General features: G+C 44.6%; 1 protein-coding gene across 1 annotated transcript in view; it reads left to right on the top strand.

Moving 5' to 3' along the window:
* LOC144823963 (cell surface hyaluronidase-like) overlaps nucleotides 1–27,436 on the top strand; it is a 582,809-nt gene that overhangs the window by 231,873 nt on the left and 323,500 nt on the right. The window contains exon 5 of the mRNA XM_078682928.1: nucleotides 6,543–7,098. Coding sequence (XP_078539054.1) covers nucleotides 6,543–7,098 — 556 coding nt within the window. The remainder of the gene's footprint in view (nucleotides 1–6,542; nucleotides 7,099–27,436) is intronic.

The following is a 27,436-nucleotide window of genomic DNA, read 5'->3' as shown; positions in this document are numbered from 1 at the left end:
AGCGCGCATAAGGAGGTGGCAGTGCATGTCTGGGTGTGAAGGGCGGAGGGCTGGAGACAGGCGGTCCAAGTCGGAATGTGACGCCACTTAAGGTAAAGTGTCCCCAGCAATAGAATACAAGGCACCAAAAGGGCCAGAACGGTAAAACGGGCCCTTGCACTCTATCCCATGCATACACTGGGTCCTTGCTTAGGTGGTTTTCAGTGCTCGGCACCAGCACTTAGTTGCCAACAGTGGTCTGGTAAGAGTCTGCCACATGGTTGCGCTGTCTGTCAGCACAACAACACTTGTTTATTAATTCAATATACATGAACAATTACTATAGACTGCCACCCAAGCCCGCTCTTTGGGGGCCTGGAATAAGCTGAATTGTCACACTTGTAGGTGTGTGATGAATAGTGATTGTGTTGGGACTGCCATTGGCAGCACTGGGAGGGGCAATGTGTGGTGCAAGGTGCAATGGCCTCCTGACAAAAGCCCTGGCACCTACTTTTTAATATTTTTTTTTTTACAAATTTAGCACTGGAGGATAAGTTAGAAGGGCAAAGACTTTGTGGGTATTTTCAAAGGCAAGGGTCATGGCTATGTTGGTAAATGACAGCTTGAACAGTGGGCTGGTTCAGCTAAGGTAGCTGGGGCTTTAGTGGGGTTCTGGATGTCAGCCAGGGCAGTGGGTTATTGGTGGCAGATTTTCTTGAGAGGCGTTGCCCTTGTTTTTAGGTTTCTCCTCCCATACCTCATCCTCTCCTTGCACCTGTCTGGCCCTCCCGGTGGCCCGAGGAAGTCCTGGCATAGTGCTTCTCATAGCAGTGTCTGAGTGTGTTCTATTGTCCTGTAGTGTAGAGTGAAAGGGCCTACATGCCAACATTTTAGAAGAGGAAAGTGGGAGCTTTTAGAAAAAAATAGAGATTGTTTTTCTCCCACTGACTTCTATTGATGCCTGAATCGGGTCTGTTGTCATTTATGGGACTTGAAAGTGTGCTGCTGTGGGACCAGATATCAGGAATGCAGACACATTTTTTCCCTTATCTGTCAGGAGCACGGAGAAAGCGCTAGGCAAGCAGAGAGAGTGTGACAAAAATGTTGTGCACTGGCTTGCAGGAGCAGGTTACTGGCAGTAAATACTATGAGTCTCACTAGGCCAGTACCGGCTGAAGCCCCCTGATCAATTGAGTTTTTGAATGCAGGAATCAGGAGGCGGGAGACTAGTTGAAATTGGTAGTCTCCCGCATCAATCGGGCGGGTTTGTATGTTTGCAGGTGAGTCTCCCAATCACTCTGCAGTGTAGTATTCTTACCCCAAGGCAGGACAATGGCACATTTTGACAGAAAAGGGCTACGTGGCACTAATGCCAAGCAAGAGTGCACCCCAAGTCCACTTTGTTGATCCTGCAGCATTTTCATGTCAAGGCCCGAACTCATCGCTCGTCAGACAACATGTGACGTCACTCAACGAGTGACGCAGTAGAAGAGGAGGAGCTTCAGACTTCTACATATTTTCACCAGACTTTCACCCAGAGCCAGAGAACAAAGGCAGGAAAGAGAGAAAGAAGGAGCAAGAGAAAGGTAGGAAATCAGTGGCAAAGGAAGAAAGCAAGGATTACAAAAATGGGCATGCAAGGTAGATAAAGTGAAAGAAAGTTTAGAGTGGGGGAAAAAGAGGCTCAAGAGTGAGCGGTTTTGGCAATCCCAGCATTCAGCAAAGGTCTCCTAAACCACTGGACTTGGGGCAGAACCAGTGGTCGAAGTGGGGGAAAAAAAAGTAGGGGAACTGTGGGCGGAGAATCAGAGGGCGGGAATGACCTGAGGATTGGATCAGTGGGCGGAGTTAGAGGTGTGGCCAGGATGCGCAAAACATCCCAATCTTTAGTATTTGTGTGGCATTTCACTGACCAGTTACAGCTTATTATGTTATGTAATTCAACCAATGGATACACATGATTATTTAACGATTAATATGAGCTATTGACATTAGAAACATATTCCACTTTGTGAATTTATTTTAATCACAGAATGTCCCAAAAATGTTTAAAATTAGAAGCACGAGCCATTTGTTTCCGAGCCATGGAGTTTCTGTCGTCAGCAATATACACAGAGACAATCAATTTTACGTGTGTAAATGACTGTATAGGAAATGTTACATAAGACAAAGGACTACAAGGTGTAGGAGTCACATGATAACCATACTAGTAGACAGTATAGTTTAATAGTGATTGGCCTGAAGAAACACAAACTCAGAATTTAAAACTTAATACCATGATTGGGGGTTCTCTTTAAAAATCATTATTGATTTGTACTAAAATAACACTTTTTGCAACATTAGGATAATCAAAGGCTTAGGGAAAAAAACATAACGCTCTAGTTTATACCTTGCAGTTTGTATGCAGCTCTTAGATGAAAGTTAATAGCTCACTGTTCTTTGTTAGGATTTTAACTTATAAACTGCAAGTAGCAAAAGGATCTCACTGACAAAAGCAGTAACCCACTGACCTATTTACAATATGTGCACTTTGTGATGGGCCTGGTACATTTTCTTTGCAGCAGGCACATTAACCCTCTGCGCTATCTTTCCATGAGTCAAAACTTCCACTAGACAAATCTCCTATCTCGCTCTAGGAAGAAGTTTATTCATCAGAGTTATTATGACATTTTTATTATTGCCGAAAATAGCTGGCGGCCAGGAAGGAGGCAGCAAGTGCTTTTAAAACCATAAAATACGAAGCCCCCACTCAAAGTCAGCGCCCGTTGCGATCACACCAGTCGCACCGCCCTAGAGCCAGCTCTTCTCAGGGGTCCTGTGACCTCAGTGACAGAGTCACTGTTGCTCTAGGGTCTGCTTCTTCGTAGGCCTGCCCGCAAGACTGGAGGTGAACTTCAGTATGGATTGTGGTGGGCAAGCCTTCAAGGTGAACCCACACTTGTCACTGCTAGGGTCCACCTGCTGGTGCTAACACACCAGGGCTTTACTGGTGCCTTCTAAGGTCTGGCATGGGGATGTGCTCCCTCAGGAGAGTGGTCTGGGGGACTGTTGATGAAGACTGTACCTGGTTCCCCAGTTCTAAATTTAACAGCTCTGCCCCCAGTGCTACATCTGCTCCCTCACTGAACACCATACTGCCCCACTGAGAGAAACTCATACTGCCTTCAGCTACAATCCAATTTGACCTGCTATAAATAACTGGATGCGACTCAATTCAAATTACACACTAGGCAAGAGCAATATGCTGCCTTAAAGAAAAGGTAACAACATCCTGGAAAAAACAAACACTCATAAGGAATGAAAGCTTTTACAGTCATTATTCAGAAATCAACAAGTATTTTTTCCTGAAAAGTTAAGGACATAACTACAGGGCCCAGAAAGGACCCATTTCAATGTCCACTGCTTATATGCTTACAAAACGTAAGCAATATGGTTTCAAAAGACCACATTTGTGAACACAAAGCCGCCGTAAACATTTAGTTTTCCAATCCACCCATCAACCAAGTATTGCAGTACCTCCAGGCAGGGCCGGTCCTAGGATTTTCAGGGCCCTGGGCAAAAGGGAATGTGGGAGGGCCCTGAAATCTACATAAGTGACACCTTCTGATCTTGGGGAAGCTGCTTTGTGCAGACTCCACTTGGGCCGCAGCTCCTATTCTCTGCCACCCCAAGCAACTCTTGTACAGCCCATTTCGAACTGAAGGTGTGAGAATTGCTTGGGGGCTGAGTTAAACCTGTGTGGGCTAAAGTGCTGACAATGGCCGCCCTGCCGAGTCTCTGAACTGGCTGCCTGAGAGGTGTACCCTCCCCTAGGCCTTTCCACACTATCCCTTAGAGGCCCCAGGAGGGGCGGCCCCCTCCCATGAGCCCGTTTGTGAAGTATTTCTTTCACTCTGATCGGCAGACATACATGAGGACTAGTGGGGTGTTAATTGTCATTGTGGGCGGCCCCATCCTTGCAGGCAGAGTGCCAGGCTCTGGGCAGCTGCCCACACTGCCCATGCCTAGCGCCGGCCCTGCCTCCATGTAGGAGGTACTGGAGGAAAACAATGCTGTTCAAAGAAAGACAAGAAAACAAAAGTAGCGCTTTACTGGCAAACTCTGGAAAGTGGCGCTAATGTGTTGGGGTTTGACAAAAAAAATTATCTGGCCACTTTAAGAACACTCCATCTTGCTTTATTTAATTATTTTTCAGAGTTTGAACATTTTATTGTCAAAACGGCATTTCCAGCAAAAGTGTTTTTCTTTTTTGCATCCATTTCACAGGGGTACAAATGGACGACAGGAAGAGATGGTGAGAACCATTTCTTGATTCATGATTTTCGGAAAAGTGAGAAATAGTTAGACAGAATGAGAGGGAATAGGAGTAAGAAAGAGGGGGAATAGGAGTAAGAAAGAGGGGGCAGCTGCCAGCGGCAGAGCAGAAGCGGACACCTTCCTTGTCTTGACTGGGCAGGAAGTAAGAGACAGAGACCTTTTCCTTCTCTGCTCCCCGCCCGTCCACGAACAGAATATTTCTGACGTCCAGGGACGCTTGTTCATAATAAAAAAAGTAGGGGAACAGAATCTACAGAATTAAAGAAGTAGGGGCACGCCGTGCCCTGCCGTTCCCGCCCACTTCGACCACTGGGCAGAGCTACCATTGGTGCAGCAGGTGCAGTTGTACAAGGGTCGAGAGCCCCGAGGGGCCAATTGAACTCTGTAAATTGCTGTATTTTCCTTTTCCAACAGCAATCAAAGGGGAATGTTTCCTCACTTGCGCCAAGGCCCATGGCATGCTTGCTCCACTACAGGGATTGCACATTTTAGTCTCATTTTGTGCAGTGCCTGTTTCAGAGGCTATGGACTCTTTATGCAACAGGCAGAAGCAATCGGTTCAGTGGCGATCCTTGAACTTAGCAAACCACAGCATACCGTGAATAAAAGGGAGGCGGCAGATATGGATACTTGGAACACTCAGTGACACTCCGAAGAGCCGCTCTGGAAGAGGACATCCAGCGCAGAGCAAAAACAAACAGTTCTCTTTCCCCAGTTGTGCATCTCTAACAATCAACAATGTTGCTTTGTTTGATGATGTCGGCTGGGGTTTTGATAAAAATTGTGACATAATTCCCTAAAAGAACCCCTCTAACCAAGTTCAACAAAAGTATGAACGCATTACCAGGGGTAGGCAGGGCATTTTTACAGCGACCGCGACCCATACAGGTAAGAGTGCTTGGGTCGGGTGGGGCGGGATTTCGGACGACGATGAGTGAAAATTAAATAAATAATTTCCCCTCGTCATCGTCCATTGAAATCCCCCTCCCACCTGGCCCCACCGTGGCTCTTACCTGCATGGGCCGCGGCTGCTTTACAATGCCAGCTTTAGGGTGATGTGACTGGTGCCGCTGCACTGGAAGATGAGTTCGGGGGCCGTTGGGGAGATGTATTTTCAAGTATCTGATTGGATTAAAACAGCTACTGCAAAGTTCCTTGTGTGCCCAACAATTTCTAGGCAATAACAGCCATGGCCCATGGAGGGAGTACCGTGGGGCAGAGAGGCGGGGCGGGGAGGGGCAGGGTGGGGGGTACTAAACACCGGAACATAGATAATTGGAGGTAAGTAAACAATTTAATAAATAAGATGAATTTCGTAGCGCGCGCTGCATCACATTTTGCAATGAAGGGTGCGCTACGATTTATAAAATTGTTTACTTACCTTCAATTATCCATGTTCCGGTGTTTAGTACCCCCCCCACCCCACCCCCCATCCTGCCCCTCCCCCGCCTCTCTGCCCCACAGAACTCCCTCCACGGGCCAGGGCTGGGCAATAATAAACATACCTGCTGGAGAGATCTGAGTTTTATCTAGTTGCAATTTTGACTCATTATGAAGTGGCACACAGGGTTAATGTGCCTGCTGCACATGTAACTTTCAGACCAAGAATTATATTTTATTTAGATAACTCAGTGGATTAGTGTTTTTTCCACCGCTATACTTTTGTTAGTAAAACCAGCCCAAACCACTGTGTTAAGTTTTGAATCCAGAGTTTGTGCTTCTCCAGACCAAGCACTCTTATCACATGTGAATTATACACCTTGAACTCCTCATTGTGTTATGTAATATTTCCTCTACTTTGAGTTACACACTTGTATGATTCATTGTCTCTGTAATAATGTATGTGTGAAGAAAAGTTCTTGGATGCCATACATTGGTATGATTAGTGCACAAAAAATGTAAATACATGCAAGATAGGGACTAAGGAGAGAGAGGTACAGTTGAAGGGTGGTAGTGGGAGAAGAAGGTCAATGGGGGTGGGGGGCAATAACATAGATTATCGCACAAGAGCCTACAAGCGCTAAAGCCGGCCCTACTCTTTTAATATAGGGATGCTCCAGTTTTCCTTGTTGGGTGGAGGGTGTCTGGGTGCATGCTCCGGCAGGCAGGTCTGTGTCTTGGAGTTCTGTGTGCCGCCCATATTACTAATGGGTTTGACAGTGTACCAATTGGATGCTCAGGCAGTGGACTGTGTGGAATACTGGTGCTGTTTTGCCTTGTGTTTCAACCGCCTATCTCTGTTCCAGGGGTCTTAATTTTTGCAGAATCCCAGAAGTCCCTCTCGCTGCGGACACAGTACCTCCTCATTCGAAATGGGGGCGCTCTGCACATTGGCTCTGCAAGGTGCCCCTACCGATCGAACGCCACCATCTCCTTGTATGGCCGAGCAGCAGAGCGAAGCGAGGTGCCCGACTTCGGCCTCAAGTTCCTGGGAGTCGATGCTGGTGGCATCCTGGAGCTCCATGGAGAGAAGACTCTGTCCTGGACATTGCTGGACAGGACCCTGCATGCTGGCGGTTTACCCCACGGGGCCTACCGGTGGGAGAAGCGCTGGGGCAGCCGCGGGCTCAACATGCGTGTTATTGATGGGGAGACGGGCCAGGTGCTGGCGACAGAGCGCTTTGATACCCACCTGTCAGAAGATGAAGGTCAGAGGCTCAAGGGCTTCCTGGGCAGGCAGAGTGTGGGCAGAGTGGTGGCTGTGGCAGTGGGAGACTCCGCCGCTAAAAGCCTGAGCCTGGACACACGGCATTTCCTCAGGGATACTCTGAGGAGCAAAGACATCATTCATCTGAGCTACAGGTAAGAGGACAGCTGGGGGCTCATCCTCTCCCAGACACCATTGCTCGATGTATCTCTCCCTGTCTCTTTCCCTGCCAGTCACAACCTACTTTACACATTTCCCTAAACCCTCCTTTCCACGTCTCTCACCTCCACCTCTCCCCTCTTCCTTCCAATCCTTTGTGTCTGCTTTCAATGGGAAGAAAAAGATGGAAGACGAGGTTGAGTGGGTTTGTACAAGGGGCTTGTCTTCAAGGCCATAACTAAGAAAGCAACGACCAGAGCCCCGTGGTTGATAAACTTCTGAATAAACATTCCTTTTTTGCAAAGAGTATAATATAACTTGGCAAATAGGAGCATAGGCATTACTAGTCAGTTTTGCATTGGTGTCGACAAGACTGATAGCCTCAGTCAGAGTTTGGCAGAGCAGGAGAAACGCCGTAGAGGGTCGATGCTCCCACCCTACCAAACCCATGCATCCTCTGCTCTGTTTACAGCGGGTTGAAGCACTGGGTGCCCAATGGCGAAACGTCAGCGGGCTCTGCCATTTCAAATCTCTGACTTGGCAGCACGTCTGATACAATGTTGTTAGGTCATAGTGAGAAACTTTTTATCTCATGCTTTCAATGGTATAGATATATATTTTTTTGATTTAATTGTTTTTCAGCAGCAAGTCTTTTTAAATGTTCTAGTGAGAACTCGTGCTTGTATTCCTAGTCTGTTGTCCCTTTGATCTTTCCCTCTGTGTCTTTCTTATTGAATTTCCATTTAAGTTTATTTCCCATTGGTTTTTCCCATGTATATATTTGCCTTTCTTCTCTTGCTTATTAAGTTCAGGAAAGCCATCAAAACCTGGCTTTTTTAACCTCATCCTTTATCTCTTTAGCTGTACGTAATCTTCTCAGCGTCTGAGATAGTTTGTGCTTTACAAATACATTTAACACCAGGCCTTTTGCCTTTGCAAATGTTTGTTTATGCTATGGCATCTAGTGTCAAATCCACTAGAGGGCGCAGATGTTTGCAGTGATGTTTAAAGAAGTCACAGAAGTGGAATCTGCCCCTCCCGGCCCTGCAGCAGAAGATATTCGGAGATTTGTGTCTCCAATTACAGCTTCAGGCCATTATGCGGGGAAGCTAACTTTCTATTCCAATTATAGTCCCTCTAAATTTTTGACTGCTTAACTTTCTTTTAATATTTCTAGGATTGCAGTTGTAATGGTAAATACAAGGATCAGAATTCCCATACTAATTTCATTAATGCAAATTTGTTAATGCACTTTGTGAAAAAGTCGTGTAAATGCACCTCGGGAGCTCACTGAAGAGCATGTGCTGAGCCTGTAGAAGCGGCCCGCAAAGAGGATCAAAGCTGTTCAGACATATTATGCTCTGATGCAGACCTTATCACGGGAGGGATGGGGTGTCAGGGGTCTTATCCTAGGGCCCTTTTCCCTGGTGGTTTAATCGTGCTAGGCAATATTCCTTGTTAACTGGTCCCTTTCTTCAAGATTAGTGTAAATGTTTGAGGCATTCCCTAACAAGGATCCGACGGAGAAAGACGCCGGCTACCTTCGCGCATCAAATCAATGAGGCACCCCTGCTGGAATCCCACCCCAGGTGTGTTCAATCGTTATAGAAAGAGACAAGACAGCAACTCAGAGCTAGATGTGTTATGTTGGCTGACTAGCACCGTCCCAAATATAGGACCAGATATCCCAGAGGATTCGCATACCTCAGAAGGCTGTGCCACATCCATCCAGTCCTGATGAAGACCCGCCCTTGATGCGCATAATTCAGCGCATCGCCCCCCAGGGTCGAAACGTCGACGCACCGTTCTTAAGATCCGACTGTACAAAGTCTACTAGGAACAAAAACTAATTGATTGGCCTACCTGACTATTGTGTTTACAGTGGACAATTTGTATTAATTATTTTATCACTTGTTCATGTATGTAAGAGGATCAAAGCTGTTCAGACATTATGCTCTGATGCAGACCTTATCACAGGAGGGATGGAGTGTCAGGGGTTCTTATCCTAGGGCCCTTTTCCCTGGTGGTTTCACTGTGCTGGCCAATATTCCTTGTTAACTGGTCCCTTTCCTCAAGATTAGTGTAAATGTTTGACCGATAACATTTTGATGCTCACATCTGTGCTTGAAAGGCCATCTCTCCCACTACACAGAATCCCCTTAAATATCCTTAACGCACGTGGTCTCTTTACTTTAAAACCTGCGGCTGCTTCTTTCACATGCAGAGTCATGAAGGCTGGCAGAACGCCTCATGTCATGTGTGACGGCTCAATCCAGGTCTGATTTTCTGCTAACAGTGATTTACGTTAGGGAGCTTGTAGTTTTTGTTTCCTACATTACAGCTGGTAGAAGGCTTAGGCTCAGAGGTCTGTCTGTCCACACTGTCAACGTTGACCTCCACCCCCTTGCCATCATCCTTTCTACACCCCACCGTTTGCTCCATACATCACAGTTCACATACTTGTTTTGCACCTAGACCACTGATGCAAATGTATACAATGCCATGTTGGAACAGGGTGCACTGTAGTTACCATGGTTGCCACTACTCATCCACTTCTCCCCAAATGGACTGTGTGTTGTGTGTATCTACGTCTGCCCAAGGTGGTGTCTCTCCTGACCTTTTGTCCCATTCACCGCCTCTGCCGGTAGAGGTGGGCGACCCAGTGATGGCTCGAGACCTGATGCCGCGTCTGGCTCAGCTCAAGGTCTTCTTGGCCCCTCGAGCCAAAAAAGAGCCAAGCCTACATGTGGCTTCTTCTTGCTCCCACTCTATAATGTGATGCACCCGAGACAGAAAAGGGATGCCCACCTTAGAGGCTTAAATGCACAATGGGAAACTAGAACACCTGTGACCAATCCCTTATCCCCGCATGACCAAATTGTGTGATTCTAGGAGAATATTTGAATTCACAAGTCTGCTTTTTCTTCATGATCACATAAAAGTGCAACATCACATATATGTGTTCAAGATGTTCACTGTACAAAAACCTCTTGTATTTTTAATTTTCATCTATTAAAGAAATACATTTGATTAATTCTGAAGAGACTTTATCATAGTTTATATGGTGTTTCTTGTACGATGTGCGTGCCTCGCATTTTCAGGGATCAGCTTGTGCGTGGGCTCTTGGAGCCAAGCCAGACCTTTGGCTCGGCTGGCCTTGATAGTTTGTTGGCTTGTCCTTCTCTATGTACCTATTCTTTACACTTGTGCTGCTTTGTCACGTCCTTATCTCTCCCTCTGTCACCATCTGTCCTGTTCACCCATGCCATGGAGTCCCATCATTGTCTCCCCTCATTGCCCCCCCCCGGACCCCATCTGGTCTCACCCACAAAGCTCCGCCCTCTGTCCTCCTCTTACCCACCACACCCCTTTGCCTCATTTACACTCTCACTCCTGTGCTCTGTCTCATCTCTAATTTGTTTGAGTTCTGCCTGTGTCCTTTAAGCTCCCACAAAGGGCTCCATGCTTTGCTCCTCTTCCCCCCGGCCCCTGCATGTGTCTTATGTGGTCCTTCTCTCACCCCATTTCCCTTTTCCCCCATTGCTCCGCCCCATCTGCTCTACAACCTGAACATACTTCCATTGCCTCTGTGCCATAGTACTCCATGCCCTATCCAGGCCCCCCCATCACCTGCCTCTCTCACTATAATTATTGGCAGTCTGACATATTTTTTGGGCAGTAAGGTTTTCTAAAATACATCACACTGTGTAATCTTGTGCTATTATTTGGTCAGGTCTCCCAAATACATTTTACCCGGAAATAGTGGGGGCTAGGAGTTCACCAGTGCCCGAAACCATCCCATCTTTGTTAACTTTTCTGCACCATCAGCAGGGCCACTGAAATTGTGCGATTATACCACAGTGTTTTCCTGAATAATTATGTATGTGAAACACTTACCACATAACCAATCACCTGCTCCACAGTTTGCAGATTTTAGCTAAAAAATTGTTGCTCAAATGGATCAAAAGTTTTCAAAATGCATTGCCACGCTTTCAGCACACACCAAAGGGGACAAACCAGGATACCTATTGGTGTGGCTACTCAAATTGGAAGCACTATAGACAGAAGTGACGTTGTTACAAGGTGCAGACGGGGCGCTACATTACTCCCAACAAGCTACCCTCCGTATGTGTCATCATTACTACCAAGACCTCTGTGACGCACAGATTGGTGTGGCCCTACCAGAGGTAGCCTTCTTTCTTGATGAAATACCTGTTATCCAGCTGCCGCCAACTGATTGTGATTAGATTGAAGCCCCCATCACTGTACAGAATGTTAGAGGGGTAATTGTTGACCTGGTCACCAGTACAGTGCCAGGATCAGACGGTCTCCTGGCCAAGTTTTCTAAAATCTTTGCTGCTACCTAAGCTTCTTGAAAAGTCGATCGAAGCAACTTCAGATGGTGACCTCTCCTCCTAAGCAACCATTACTTTACTTAAGTTTCCACCATCTTCCCTACAGGAGTGGCTATTCGTCATTGGACCACTGCAACACCCCGCGAGGAGCAGCCCAGTGCGCCTCCCACTGGCTACTCACCCTGCATGTAGTACGATGCAGGTTAAAGCATTGAGCTAACCCACACCCTGTGTCCCGGCACCTTACGCCTGGTACTGAGACTTTGGCTTCGAACACCAAGCTTCTTCCCCCACCTGCTGAGGTGATCCCTGGCCGGCGACTACACTAAAGTCGCTCCAGGCCAATTGGCGTAGACTGTACTCACTGCCGCCCAAGGTCCGTGAATGTTTAATTGCCACTTGTAACCAAAGGGATGATTATCTCAGACTTTGATGTAGGCTGGTTATATAATATGTTAATGAAAATGATTTAAAAAAAATGCATTGCCACACCTGTTGCAGCAGAATTGAAGATCCTTGGTGATAGTTAATTGGTCACATTTCAGTTGCTGATTGCTCTAGCTGGGTGTTAAACTGATACTGATCAAGTGAAACCATTCTCAGCTAGTGATAACATGTTTCAAAAAGACAAACTAACAAAGCCACAAATTGTGCCGCAGTACATGCAGAATTTGTCCTTTTAACATATCATTTATCCAACCCTTCTGTCTCAAATGGTTCTCGCCTGCCACACAATTCCGGTGGCCCTGACCATCAGGTACTGAGACCACTCCTGCAACTGTTTGGCATTTGGAAGCACACATCTCTCTGCTGGCTGTAGACATGCGATGTGTGTGCTCGGACAGCTCCGAGCAGTTTCTTCAGGCCTGCAGAGTACTTGTACTAGTGATCACCTGTTGATGTTCAGCTGTCTAAGAGCTCTATTAAGAAGGTTTTGGAGAGTGAAATGTACTGTTATGTATCTGATGTTGGCTCCATCTATGGTCAGCTGACTTAGAATATATATGATTTAGCAAGTCTGATGTAAAGAGTCCCAAGTTTAGTGCAGCTCATTAGAGCCCAGTGTATAAGACAGATGAAGTCATCATATATTCAAGTGCATTAGTCAGAGAAAGCCAAGGACATGTTCTGTTCTCAGAATGGATGAAAACGTGTAACCACTTTACCGGTTAGGAAATTAAAGGGCCCGTAGGGGACACCTGTAACCCAGCACTGAATGCAAACTCTTCGCTTGCAGAGCCAAGGGATACAGAGGTTGACTTGTGTTTAGCAGAAAATAAATTTAACCAGAAATAAAATATTGGTCCCTTGGGGTAGGTGGTTGTAGGGGGAGGTGTTAGATGCATGTGTCCATAAACGATACCTTTCCAAGTCGATCTCTGGGCGGCCTTCTGCTTTCTCTCTCATTTGCACTCACCTGTCAGCCTTGGTTTTGTTGCACATTCAGTGACCCCTGAAGGTGTATGAGTCCCACAAAATCTCCCAAACGTCTCCAAAAGTGTCCCTTGCAATTTAAAACTCGGAAATATTCAAGGTAAAAGGAACCTTGCACTCTACTGCTTCCTATAATGTAACAGTGTTCTGCCTATGAGGGAAATTGATACTCCTTCTGCACATGATACACTTGTCTTTATGTGGGGGGCATAAACTGACAATGCACATGCTGCAACTTTTCTTTGTGTGAGGAGGCACATACTACTGATGCACGTGCTGCACATGTTCTTTTATGTTAGGAAGTATGCACCACCAGTGACCAGTGCGCATGCTGCACCTGGTCTTTGTGAGGAAGGATGCAATTCTGATGCACATGGTGCACCTGTTCTTTGCTTGAAGAGACATGCTCTACTGATAAACATGCTGCACCTGTTTTTTGTGTGAGGAGGCATGCTCTACCGATGCACATGCTGCACCTGTTCTTTGTGTGAGTAGGTATGTAATAGTGATGCACGTTCTTTATGTGAGAATGCATTCACTCCTGATGTACTCAGTGCACCTGCTCTTTATGTGAGGAAGCATGAACTACCAGTGAGCAGTGTGCATGCTGTACCTGTTCATTATTGTGTGAGGAAGCATGCAACTCTGATGTGCATGCTGCACCTTTTCTTTGTTTGTGGAGGCATGCTCTACTGATGCACGTGCTGCATCTGTTCTTTGTGTGAGGAGGCATATAGTATCAATGGATGTGCTGCACCTGTTCTTTGTGTTAGGAGGCATGCTCTAATGATGCACGTGCTGCACCTGTTCTTTGTTTGAGGAAGCATGCTCTACTGATGCATGTGCTGCACCTGTTCTTTGTGTGAGGAGGCATGCTCTAATGATGCACGTGCTGCACCTGTTCTTTGTTTGAGGAAGCATGCTCTACTGATGCATGTGCTGCACCTGTTCTTTGTGTGAGGAGGCATGCTCTAATGATGCATGTGCTGCACCTGTTCTTTGTGTGAGGAGGCATGCTCTGCTGATGCACATGCTGCACCTGTTCTTTGTTTGAGGAGCCATGCTCTACTGATGCATGTGCTGCACCTGTTCTTTGAGGATGCATGCTCTACTGATGCACGGGCTGCACCTGTTCTAGGTGTGAGGAGGCATGCTCTTCTGATGCACGTGCTGCAACTGTTCTTTGTGTGCGGAGGCATATAGTATCAATGGATGTGCTGCACCTGTTCTTTGTGTGAGGAGGCATGCTCTAATGATGCACGTGCTGCACCTGTTCTTTGTTTGAGGAAGCATGCTCTACTGATGCATGTGCTGCACCTGTTCTTTGTGTGAGGAGGCATGCTCTGCTGATGCACGTGCTGCACCTGTTCTTTGTTTGAGGAGCCATGCTCTACTGATGCATGTGCTGCACCTGTTCTTTGAGGATGCATGCTCTACTGATGCACGTGCTGCACCGGTTCTAGGTGTGAGGAGGCATGCTCTTCTAATGCACGTGCTGCACCTGTTCTTTGTGTGAGGAGGCATGCTCTGCTGATGCACGTGCTGCAACTGTTCTTTGTGTGAGGAGGCATGCTCTAATGATGCACGTGCTGCACCTGTTCTTTGTTTGAGGATGCATGCTCTACTGATGCATGTGCTGCACCTGTTCTTTGTGTGAGGAGGCATGCTCTAATGATGCACGTGCTGCACCTGTTCTTTGTGTGAGGAGGCATGCTCTGCTGATGCACGTGCTGCACCTGTTCTTTGTTTGAGGAGCCATGCTCTACTGATGCATGTGCTGCACCTGTTCTTTGAGGATGCATGCTCTACTGATGCACGTGCTGCACCTGTTCTAGGTGTGAGGAGGCATGCTCTTCTAATGCACGTGCTGCACCTGTTCTTTGTGTGAGGAGGCATGCTCTGCTGATGCACGTGCTGCAACTGTTCTTTGTGTGAGGAGGCATGCTCTACCAATGCACATGCTGCACTTGTTCTTTGTGTGAGGAGGTATTTACTAGTGTTGCACGTTCTTTTTGTGAGAAAGCATGCACTCCCGATGTACTCAGTACACCTGCTCTTTATGTGAGGAAGTAAGCACTACCAGTGAGCAGTGCGCATGCTGCACCTGTTCTTTGTGTGAGGAGGCATGCTCTGCTGATGCACGTGCTGCACCTGATCTTTGTGTGAGGAGGCATGCTCTGCTGATGCACGTGCTGCACCTGATCTTTGTGTGAGGAGGCATGCTCTGCTGATGCACGTGCTGCACCTGATCTTTGTGTGAGGAGGCATGTTCTTCTGATGCACATGCAGCACCCGTTCTTTGTGTCAGGAGGCATATACTATCAATGTATGTGCTGCACATGTTCTTTATGTGAGAAAGCATGCGCTCCCAATGCACATGGTACACCTGTCCTTTGCATGGGGACACAGGTACTAATGATGCACATGCAGCACCTGTTCTTTGTGTATGAAAGCATGCTCTACCGATGAACATGCTGCATCAGTGTTTGTATGAAGAGGCATATGCTAATGAAGTACGCACATTTTCTTTATGTGAGAAAACATGAACTCCTGTTGCACACGGTGCACCTGTTCTTTGTGTGAAGAATGCACATGCTGCTCCTGATCTTTGTGTGAGTAAGCATGCTGTACTGATGCATATGTGGTACCTGTTCTTTATGTGAAGAGCATATACTATCGATGGACATGCTGCACATGTTCTTTATGTGAGAAAGTATACACTAATAATAGTTCTTTGTATAAGAAAGCATGCCCTACAGGGGTACATGCTACACCTGCTGTCTGTGGGGGGGGAACATGTTCTTCTGATGCACATGCTGCACCCGTTCGTAGTGTGAAAAAACATGCTCTCCTGATGCACATACTGCATCTGTTCTTTGTGTGAGCATGCATACACTACCAGTGTACATGCGGCACCTGTTCTTTCTGTGAGACAGCATGTACTACAGATGCACATAGTGCACCCATTCGTGTGAGGAATCATCACATGCATGTGTTGCACCAGTTCTTTGTGTGATAAATGTTGCTATTCTCATGCACATGTTGCACCTACTCTTTGTGTGAGAAAACATACAATATATATGCACATGTTTTATCTGCTCTTTGTGTGAGAAACATGCACTACCAGTACACATGCTGCACCTGTTGTTTGTGTAAGTAAGCATGCACTAACGATTCAAAAGCTATGTCTATTTTGCATGTGCCATCGATATTGAATGAGGGCTGACTATACTAGCCAGTTTGAGGTGTGGGGAAGGTTGAATGTTGCTGCCTTACTGTGTGTGTGATAGTGGAGGTATGTTAAATATTTGAACTATATAAAAGCAAAATTCATTGGCTTTATCTATGCTTGTGATTTGTGATTGTGAAGTGGAGTTGGTTTGTAGGGCCGTAGCTGCCGGGGGAGGAGGGTGTTTTGGGTGTGACACCCCCCAAACAACTGCATTTCTGGCTTTGTAGTTGGATCTGGGTCCCTGAGTCGGGTCTGCTATGACTATGTCTGCTTTTCTTGAGGACCAAGAATAAAATACAAAGCATTAGTGTTTTATGTAAAACACGCTGAATTTAAAAATGTGAAACAAGATAATCTGGAATCAATAACAGCTTCCCTGAGTGTACAAATAGTGTGATCCTAGGCAAACGTTTTATTTCACTGTGCCACATTTTTCTTTATTATCGCAAATGACAGCATTTTTACATACTTGAATTCAGGTTGTGTGCTTAACAAGGACCTCTTATTTTTCATTTGATAGTCTAAAATGTTGCTCCATCTATAATAAGAACGTAGGCCATGTTTAGGGTTTACATGACTTCTGACTTACCTCTATTGGCATTGTCATCGGAGGTGTGCCGTTAGCGTAATATTTAAAAACTATCACTTTTAATACATTTTTGTCAATGCAGCAATATAATCTAGTTTACTAAGTTGAAACGTTTCTGCATGTTAAAGTTATACACTTTTTGACTTTTAAAGAGACTGTATCATATTTTTTACATTATGTTTGTTGCACAATATACATGTCAAACCTTTTCCTGGCTTGGCTTGTGCATGGACTCTTAGAAAAAACAAGGGTGGGGGAGTGTCAAGGGGAATATTTAAAGACCTGTCTGCTCATACCCCTATTCACAAGCTACAATACACAATAAAGCAGACCAGGTCTGGAGATAGTGTGTGTCTGAACCGGACTGTGATCCAGTTGGATGACTGTGTAAAAAGAAGTACTCTTGAAAAGAAATGCGGTAGAGCGCATAATGTTGTTAAAAGCACAGAGGGCTAGAATGATTCCCATCAGACCACCGTTATGGTGGAAGTTGCGTCATGTGGGAATTATTTAGACAATCCATCATGCGACCGACCAGATAGTGCCGGGGCGCAAGTGGATGTCAGTAGTCTAGCTCTAGTGTTGAACCTAGACTAATGTGAGAAAAGTGCAGTGCTCGATTGCTAGTGAAAAATGGATAAAATAGGCTACGTGGATCCTTGTGGCATTGAAAAGGGAATCCAGGTGTCTACAGTTAAAAACACGCTGGGTAGTAAGACTACCCTGAAGCGCAATGTACATCGTAGCCTATTTTATCCATTTTTCACTAGCAATCGAGCACTGCACTTTTCCAACTGGATCACAGTCCGGTTCAGACACACACTATCTCCAGACCTGGTCTGCTTTATTGTGTATTGTAGCATGGACTCTTAGAGCCAAGCCAGGCCTTTGGCGTGGCTCTAGCTCGATTCGCTCTATTAATTTGCAGGAGCTCAAACCTCTATTTGCAATGTGGGCTTAGTATATAGGGCCATCAGTCACTTGATAGAACGATTTGTAAAAGGCAAAGACTGAAAACTGGGAGCCTTGCAGCTATGCACTGATCTGACAACTCTACCATCAAGGCGACTTGTAGAATAGATCAAGAAGAGCGATTGCAGTGAAAATACATTTAAAATAAGTGATCCCAGGCTGTTGTGTTGTAGTTGATCATAGTCATGAGTTTCCAGGGATAACTACCAGACCAAACCGGGCAGGCAGTGATGTAACTTCCCCACAAATACATTCTTGGCTTGGTAGTTGGATCTGCGGGCCCTGAGCCGGGTTGACCATGTCTGTTTCAGTTTTTCTTGTCATTCTTATATCAGCAAGAGCTTTTAACTTAAAAATATTATGTAGTGACTGGTTTACTCAAAAAAGAGTAAATCTGCCACCATAGAAGTACTTCTTAAATTAGTGCAATTGTTCTATATTTGAGGAATTCACAAACATTGCAGTAGTTGGCTTGGATAGCTGCACCGGTCTCAGGTTTCTAGGCATACTACTGGCAATCAAACATGTAAAGGTTGATGGTTTGATGCTTTCAAATAGCATAACCAATGGCAGTCACTCGTTGTAGCATTCCAACTCATCTTTTTAAACTCACTGTGTTGCTCTAGACAGAGGCAAAACATCTGCACTAACCTTGTTCCTCATGGAACAGTGCATCCCGAACCTTTGTCATCTTACCCTTTCACACGTCTGTTCACTGCATTTTTTGTTGGGAAATTTGAGAGCCTCCCAAATCACACTGTCTAAGCTATGACCGTATTGGTTTGATATGCTTGCCTTGCCCTGGGCAGAAATAAAAAGTATAATTTTAAAAATAGTTTTAAATGCCTTAAATATGTGGAAGAAACTTTGAAAATCTGGGGTTGAGTGATAACTTGGAATCTAATAGTAACCCTATGTTTTTAAGCGAGTTCACAAGAGAAGGTAAAGGCCCCATACTATGGCATTAGAGTGACGAATTCCATTTATCCATGCAATGTTTCGCGGTTAAGACCTCTCTCTTAGATGGATTCAATTTCAGAAATGTAGTAATCATCCAATTGTAGGTGAAGCACATGATTTCCTAGACAAAGATGACAAAGCTTGCATCTTCAACAGATCTGGAAAATAGATTGAACAGAAATTGTGTTATTTGCAAACATATAAAAGTGGATTCCGATTTCTTGTCAAGAATATGCAAGGGGGTTGGAGATGTTAAACAGTAGAGTTGACAATATGAATGCCTAAGGCACATCCCTACTAACTCAATTTGAAGAGTATTCAGCCAATTGATAAATAATTGTTTGATAATGATCCATCAAAAAGGACTTATTCCAGCTAACTGCATTCATGTGTAAACAAAATAATTTAGCTATTGAGAGAAATATGGTGTGGCGTATTGTAGCAAAGGCTGCAGAGAAGTCTAGCAGACTAAGTACCTCTCCCAGATCCAGCGCGCTATGAAGGTCATTGAGTACTGAGGAAATCACCACCTCAGTGGTCCAACAGGTCTAAAAACTGCTTGCAATGAACTGAGCAAGTTATTTGTCTCTAAGTTGGACTGGAGTTGCATAAAAGGGAGTTTTTTCAACACGTTTAGCTAAATATTGCCACAAAGAGATGTGCCAGTAAGGCCGTCATGAAAAAACAGACCAATTGCAGACACAAATTATGCTCCCAAAAGATACCTCTCAAGCAAGATGAAGTCATTAAAGAGAGTGCAGTTTGCACCCAAGTGTTGCAGACCTTGGAATGGGGAAGTATGCAGAAATTGTGCAAATTTCACAGGGTTAAAGTTGCCCAAAATGGCAGTTTGCTATTTTTGCCCCCAGATTGTTGTCAGACCTTATCTTGCTAATATCTGGAGGATATTCACCCTCGGATGCAATTTACACCTTGATTGTAATCCGATTTTAGACACAAACAGGAGCTTGCACTTGAAATGGGATTATTGGCCCATTAGTAATCACAGTTTTTAATATTTTTTGTTCATCATCTTTTTATGGTCCATTCATTTCTGCATCCTGTCCCTCTTGCCATCACTCACCTGCCATTCTTTAATTTCATTGTAAGGACAATGGTCTTGTTTCACAAAGGTAACCTTACACTTTTGTGTAAATTTACGATTTTTGGAGTACACAATTTTAAGAATAGCATAGCATCTTTACGGCTGCCTATCAGTTTATGTGTGGAGTCACCACCACGAGTGCAGATACTACTAGTAAAATTGCTTTGTAAATTGTAAAAAAAAAACGTAAACTTACACAAAAGTGTATCTTTGTGTGAATCAGGCCCAATGTGTTTAATGTAGTACTGTTTGTTTTTAAGCATCCTTGTTGCACTATTTTATTATTTTCAAATTTTAGATTAATTAATTTTTTCATTGAATGTAATTGTGTGGGCCGTGTTTGTTTTTGTTTTTAATTGCATTGCTTATTTAATTGTGCCTGTTCATCAGTTCTGAAGGAAACCTTTGTTACCCGATCTGCTCCACAGCAGAGCAACAGGGTGAATTCAAGTAGCTATTGCTCCCACTTTTTGCCTGATAGACTAAACCTGTTTATTTTTTTTATGAGGCGCTGTCGTGCACTTGATAAATGGTTCTTGGCGGTAATTCCTAAAGGTGCAGGTTTGTTAAAAGTCTGCAATGGACCATGAAGAGAAGAGCCAGGTCTTAATGGCCTCCTGAAGTGAAGGACAGTTTCCAGGTTTTGCAGTTGAGCCGGCAAGGAGTTACACAAATTTGCTTCCTGATATGGAAATACTCATTCTCAGGCCCTCAAGGATTTGACAGCTGGCACCACCGGCCGATTTCTCGAGCCAAAACGGAGAGTGTTTGGACTTTTGTCCGGGTCCAGGGAGCACCAGCCGCTTCTGAGATGAAACTGCATGTTCTGCTCACTAGCCTCGGACACTCTGGTGGTGGCTGTGGTGATGCAGTCAAGGTTTAGCAGAGGAGGTAGAGTGATGGATGGTCTCTGGTACAATGTAAGGCATATGTTATCTCAGTTACTAAGGGTCCAGAGGCATTATGAATTACTTATTTGAAAATAAACGCACCTTAATTATAGCATTAGAAGAACAGCACAGTTTGCGTGATGTACAGAAGACGGGTTTTGCATAGCATTGTGTAACTTTAAAATGGTGGTAACCACATATACTTGGAATGAACGTGTACTAATCTGTGGGCCAAGCTTTACGATAACTCGAGTCTTCAGGAATCACTGCTCTGTTTGCAAACAAACAGAGGTAAATGATGCATCTCTAGGGCCAGATTGGTGTAGAACAGTGATTCTCAAAGTATGGCCGGGGCAGCATGCGGCCTACCTGACCTTTACATGCGAACCCCAATCAACATCTGCACTGGGCTGCTGTTCACTGAACTCAGCACTAACATTAAAAAGATGTTAAATATACAGGTATTGAAGTTAAAAAAAAGTAAGTAACTAGGTTGTCCTGCTCCACTTAACTTTAGGAACACCTTCCTTTTCCTTGCAGCAAACGTGGAAAAATATGATAATGTCTCCTCAGAATTCAAAAAGTATATTTCAATCCACACAATTTGGTAAAGTGGGGGAAGCTGGGATCAATCTCAGGCTTTCTGGTTTCACATTGTGCAATTCAGTCACTAGATTTATATGTTTCGCTTCCCTTATTAGCTGTCTAGTTGTGAAAGATCTTTTGTGGGTTTACCAAAAACTTACAGTGGGCTGACAGCCCATCCATTGCTAACCATAGGTGTGAACAGCTAATGCTCCCCCCTCCCCCCAATTATATGACTTTATATAGCTTTCTTCATGCATACTTCAAACTAAGGTACATATGACAGAAACCAAAACTCAAATATGGTACATCTTTCTCATAATAACATAAGAAAAAAACAAGCATTGGCATAGCTAATAGGTCTTGCTTTTGGGACCTTATAAGTATTTAGTTATGCAGCAGAATATCCTTGGTGCAACAGCACCAACTGTTGCATGGCTAAACACTTATAAGTTCCCAAATGCGAGACCTATTGGCTATGCGTGTACAGCCTAGGCTTTCGGACCTGCTCATCCGCCACAACCTTAATAATAGCACAATATAGAAGTAGCTGAATTGTATGAGGTGGAGGGAGGTTGGGAGGGGTGGCCAGAACTCGAGCACTCTTCTTTATGTGCCAATCCATGACCGGGGTGTGGTTAGTGAGTTTGTGTACCAAATGTTATTCAAAGCTTCTTGCCATAACAGCACATGGATTCCTGTGATCTGTGGAAGTTCCTGGGAGCCCCTACCTCCCTCAACCCCACCCCCACACCACTCCGAAGGGCCAACACCCTGGCGCGTACAAGTGCTCCCATTTCTAGTTTGGTCGTTCAGTCTTGGTGGTCCTCCAACAGCGAGTCAGACCTCCTATCGTAACCAGTAATATATAAATGAATTCTAAGCTGCTGCGATGTCAAATAAGTGTACATGAACTATCAGCATTCGTAAATGTGACATAGGAATAAAAACAGACTAAGATGGCAGTATATTTATTCTCAGAAGGGTTAGTGAGGCAACAATAGCGGGCAAATTCCAAACAGTCTGGGGCGGATTTGGACGAATAAACATTGCCTGAAAGCAAAGAGCGGGCTAGGGTCATATGAGCCAATAGTGTTTCGGCAGGGAGGAAAATGGACACACTGATTGGACGTCCTGTTCTTAATTTGCTGTTAGTCCCCATTTGGATATGGAGATATTGCTAAGGGTGGTTGTTTAGTCTACGGGGCTGTGCTTTTCTTCAGGGGCTGGTTTGTTCAGTAGAAGGGATTCTTTCTCACGTAGAGGGAGGAAGGGAGCGGTGCTTGCCTTATGCACGTTTGTTTGGTTTTGTAATAAACTAGGGTGGCGTTTCTGTGAGACACTTACTGTTGCTAATTTCATGTAGGCTGCTTGGCTGCGCTCTGACACAGCCTTTACTTTAAGTAAATGCTGCTTTTATCAGACGTAGAACTTGACTCGGGCAATTGTAATATCTGAGCAACCTCGTTAGCATATCTTTAGAGGGAATAACGAAAGCTCCGGGACTGTAGACGGGTATAAATCATTTTGTTTGGCGGGTTTTTGATACTTCTCTTCTTGGGCAGCACCTCTTAGCACTGTCAGGAGCAGTGCGTGTACAGGGCAGACCATACGGACATATTCCCGTGGATGCTTGAGCAGCTGGGCAGATCTGCTTGATTCCGAATCTCACAGATGACGAGTGCACAGACATAATAGCTGCACAGCGACAGCTGAATTACTATTATTTGTGAAAACAAATGATCGGGATCAGCTGCACAGCCCTAAAAGAACTAGTTTGAGTGCATTCAGGGTACAAGTCCTAAACAAGCACGTGAGTGGTGCTTGCGTGCGTTAAAACAAGCCCAGGAATTGTGTGTGCGCGCGCAAAAACATTTTTTTTTAAAAGCACGCGAGTGGTGCATGCGCCCTACGGCATAAGTGAAAGCAGGCTGGCGAGTGGTGTGCGATGTGCGCATACCATGATGAGAGAGGAAAGCCAGATGGCGCCTCTGCTCTTCATTGTGCACGTAACCACACACTCTATGCCACCCCAAAAGCTGTGGTAGGACTTTTGAAAGCCCACTCACTAAATGTCTCGCCAGACCGACACATGCGCTGGCTCAGGCGAGACCTAAAAAAGGGACCTTGACAAATATGCATGAAATATAGACTTCACACAGCTAGGTGTTTGTGAATCCTTGTTCAGCGTGTCAAGCACTAGAGTGCGGCTACATATGTTAGAGGCCACAAAAAAAGCAGAACAAGTTATATATAATATGGGCAAATAAAATGGCAGTAATTGAACCAACAAGGCATCAGTCTTACAGCGATTTCAAAGCACTTTCGTGCAATTTCTCAGGAGGGCCCCACCACATAGATACATGTTGACAAACTCTGCAGGAAAAAACATTGTGCTGGAAAACCCCATTCACATTGCCTTTACTGTGGGGCCAGTTTTATAATCAATTGCCTAAAATATAGTCCTTATAAGGCCTCCGGAAGACTAGTTGCCAGAGCATCTTAGGGGCCAAAGCCAAATGTTACGCTGCCTTAGTACTGTGGTTTGACACCTGTTTACAAGAGAAGAAGTATAAACTCTATCAAATTTAATTTAAAGGAGGGCTTCATTTTAGGGGTGATAGATTGTTGCTGTTGATATGTTGTCTGCTGGGCTCAAACATACTTGAGTAGCAAGATGTTTAAACTGTGTGAAGGGTGTTGCTTCACACAGCTTCATAATTATAGAAGTGTTGAAGGCCATAGCAACCCCTCCTTTCTTACAATGCTGTGGTCCTCTACAAGGTTACAGCAAGTGTTAGTACAGCAGCTTTAACTAGCTGCATCATTTTTATAGTAATTTGAGGGAAACAACCTTTACAACGCAACTTTTACAACGCACTACCATTACAACAAAACTTTTACAACGCAACATCCATTACAACGCATGCATTTACAACGCAACCCTTACAACGCATGACACTACAACGCACACCACTACAACGCATGTCATTACAACTCAGTCATTACAACGCATACCATTACAACGCATAACATTACCATCCAACACTTACCCTACTGTTGCACCCCCTAGAGTTAGAATAGTAATTTTACCCCTACACTATCCAACACTTACCCTACTGTTGCACCCCCCTGGAGTTAGAATAGTAATTTTTACCCCTACACTATCCAACACTTACCCTACTGTTGCACCCCCTGGAGTTAGAATAGTAATTTTACCCCTACACTATCCAATACTTACCAAAAAATGCAATGTAATGTTATGCGTTGTAATGGTATGCGTTGTAAAGGTATTATGCGTTGTAATGGAATGCGTTGTAAATGTAGTTTTTTAAATTTCGTTGTAATGGCATGCGTTGTAATGGAATGCGTTGTAATGGATGTTGCGTTGTAAAAAATGAGTTGTAAAGGTATGCGTTGTAAAAGTGTGCGTTGTAATGTCATACATCCTTAATTTGATCAATATTAAAGTCTGAGATGACGAGAAGGTTGTTCACAGTGTAGGCTACCCTAAAACTGGAATTTATAAATAACCAGTTAACGCTTGAAGGATCAAGAGAAACTGACTGATTATACTTGAACTGTAAGGATGCTGAGTTTAAGACTCAAACAAATAATTTCAAGGCTCTTTATGGTGCTTGTGTTGTGCTTGGGATGATTTTATTTTGTAGAAGGAAAGTCTTTTGGTCATGCTGTTTCAGTTTTTGATCTATCTAACAAACAAATCCTGTTTGGCTCATGCTACAAGGTGGGCCAAACATACCTTACTTATCTTTCCATAGCTAAGAACATAGCTATATTGATTCTCTCTTTAAAAGGAAATCATTTCCTGAGCGCTGTTGAACTATTATTTTTCTGCAGGATTTGTTCCACAAAGGTGACAGTATTTAGTTATTTATTTATTTGAGTGTTATATAGCGCTGGCTAGACCCGGAGGTATCAGAGCGCTTTACATGAGGATCAGAGTTGCTGCATCGGTAACCCACGGAGATGTATCCACTCCTATTTCTGCTGATTTATATCTCATGTATAGCATACTCAACAATCGAGCACAATAGGTATGATTTGCACTGGGTGGGAAGCAAACGTGGTAGAATTTCATGCTTATCCAGTGCAATGTATTTGGAAAATACTGATGTGACTTAAGATACATGCAGTTATGCTTATGAACATCTTACAGCATTAGAATTGGAAAGGCCTGCTGCCTATGCCGCTACGACTGCACCTGCTGCCCTGATGTTCAGTACATCAAATGCCTCAGTAGAAAACAGAAATAGAGCTTGAGAAACTACACACTAAGATCAGCTGAACAGAACGAAAATCTGGGGACAGAAACGAGAAACCCCAAAGTAAGCAATTACTGTAACAAACTACATAGGAGGCCGCATAAACGAATTACTAACAGGGCCAAAATGCTGAAAGTAACGATTCAGGAGCAGCTTTCCTCCCAGTTAAACATAGGGGACAAAAAGAAGACAGCCAAGTCATGCCCTCTTGCGCCCTACCAAGCTAAACAAAAAAAAGCTGTGCATAGATGCTTTAGACGTATGCACCTCCCTCAAGGCCATGCTGTTTGCCATCACTACTTTCCTGGCAGACCACCTAATAAAATTACTTACATTCTTGCCCAAACTTTAATTCTGAACAGCAAAAGAAAACAATATAAATTGCCGTTGCAGAACCACATTTAGCATTTTTCAGTATGCAGGATCTGCCCCTGTGGGTCTAGTGTAGGAAAGGCAAGAGAAGATGATTGAGCTGGACAGCAGTGGCTTGCAGTTTCAGGAAGGCCCGGCCCTGCATCAGGCCTCTACTGGGTGAAAAGAAAGCCGAGTTATGGAGCTGCCCGTAGTCACAAAGGGATAAAATGCACCCTCTCACTTCCTAACCCCCGATGCTTAAGACACCCAGATTCTATGAAGCTTTTTATTGGAGGGGCTTGCAACACTCCAGAAAGAGAGCGTGATTGGGCAGCATGCAGTAGTACTACCCAGGGATCAAAGGGTAGGTTCAGATAGTTGTGTAAAGAAGTAACTTCTCAACTTACTCGCCCAAACTATCAGTGCTTTCCTAGTTTTAGGTGCGTCTCTAATCAGCACAAGAGCTTGATTTACAAATTTGATAGCCAAATATGCAGAATAGAGAACGTTTTTGCAAGCCCTCTAATTTAGCAATCTGGGAAAAACTGGTTTGAGCTGTCACTTATATTTATTTTAACCTTAAGTCTGATATCTCTTAAGAATTCAGAGCTTGGACGTACAGGATATTGGTTTTAGTTTCAGGAGGAAGAGGGCCATCTCCACGGGCCAACTACTTTATTACATGCACAGTGCAAAGGAAGGGTGATAACATGGAAGATTCCCTAGATTCTAACAGGGAGCTCGGGGGCAGATCTCTCTTGGGGTAATGTGTAAAATCTGCACCACTACTGGGACAAATATCACAAAGTAGGGAGTCAACTTATAGTAGCCAAACCAGTCAAGAATACTGTCTGATGGCACCTTGATGATAACTTTCATGGTAAAAAGCAGAAAATGACAACTTCAACGAACAGCACCAAATAGACTTGTGTGCCAGATTTAGGTCTCAACTTATCTCTCTTTCCCAGCAGAGGAGATTGTTGCTTTATATAAACCAAGTCACATGGTAGACAGAGAAGCCCTGGACAAGATTTGGACTCTTGTCCAATTCGGTTTAACCAAAAAAATGATTCTTCAGTCCAAGATGCCATCGAAACAAAAAAAACTCATGGATGAACTCTGGTGGCAGCTAGTGACTCAGTGATGAGATTAATGTCTGGGGTTTACTGGCCAGCGGCTGCCTGTCTACCTACATTTTTTTTAACCTGGAGTGGATTTGAAGAAAAAGTGGTCACCGTACTTATTTTAACTGTAGGGCGTGCCTGGCCATTCCTCTGTTCAACAGACTCGCTGTCATCCTTGCCTGTTTTATCCTTCTCGGCTGCCCAGTCAATGTCTATTTTTTCACTTTCAATCCCAGTTTAACTGCATGTATGAAGGGCACGTCACTTCGTGCATTGCCCAGGTGTGTGTGCTGTGAGCGGGAAGACAATAAAATCCCATTTCAACTGTCTTCCGTCCTAATAGCCCATGGTTTCAGACACTCAGCTGAGACTATTCTGTCGCAGTCTCGTGCCACGTGCGCGTGGCTGTTGCCTCGTGAATCTCGCGGCTGTGACGTCCTCCGAGTTC

This window comes from Lissotriton helveticus, chromosome 3_1 (genome assembly GCF_964261635.1).
Source record: "Lissotriton helveticus chromosome 3_1, aLisHel1.1, whole genome shotgun sequence".
NCBI lineage: Eukaryota > Metazoa > Chordata > Amphibia > Caudata > Salamandridae > Lissotriton > Lissotriton helveticus.
Note: the sequence above shows the minus strand (reverse complement) of the source record. Positions and strands in the feature narration are given on the sequence as shown.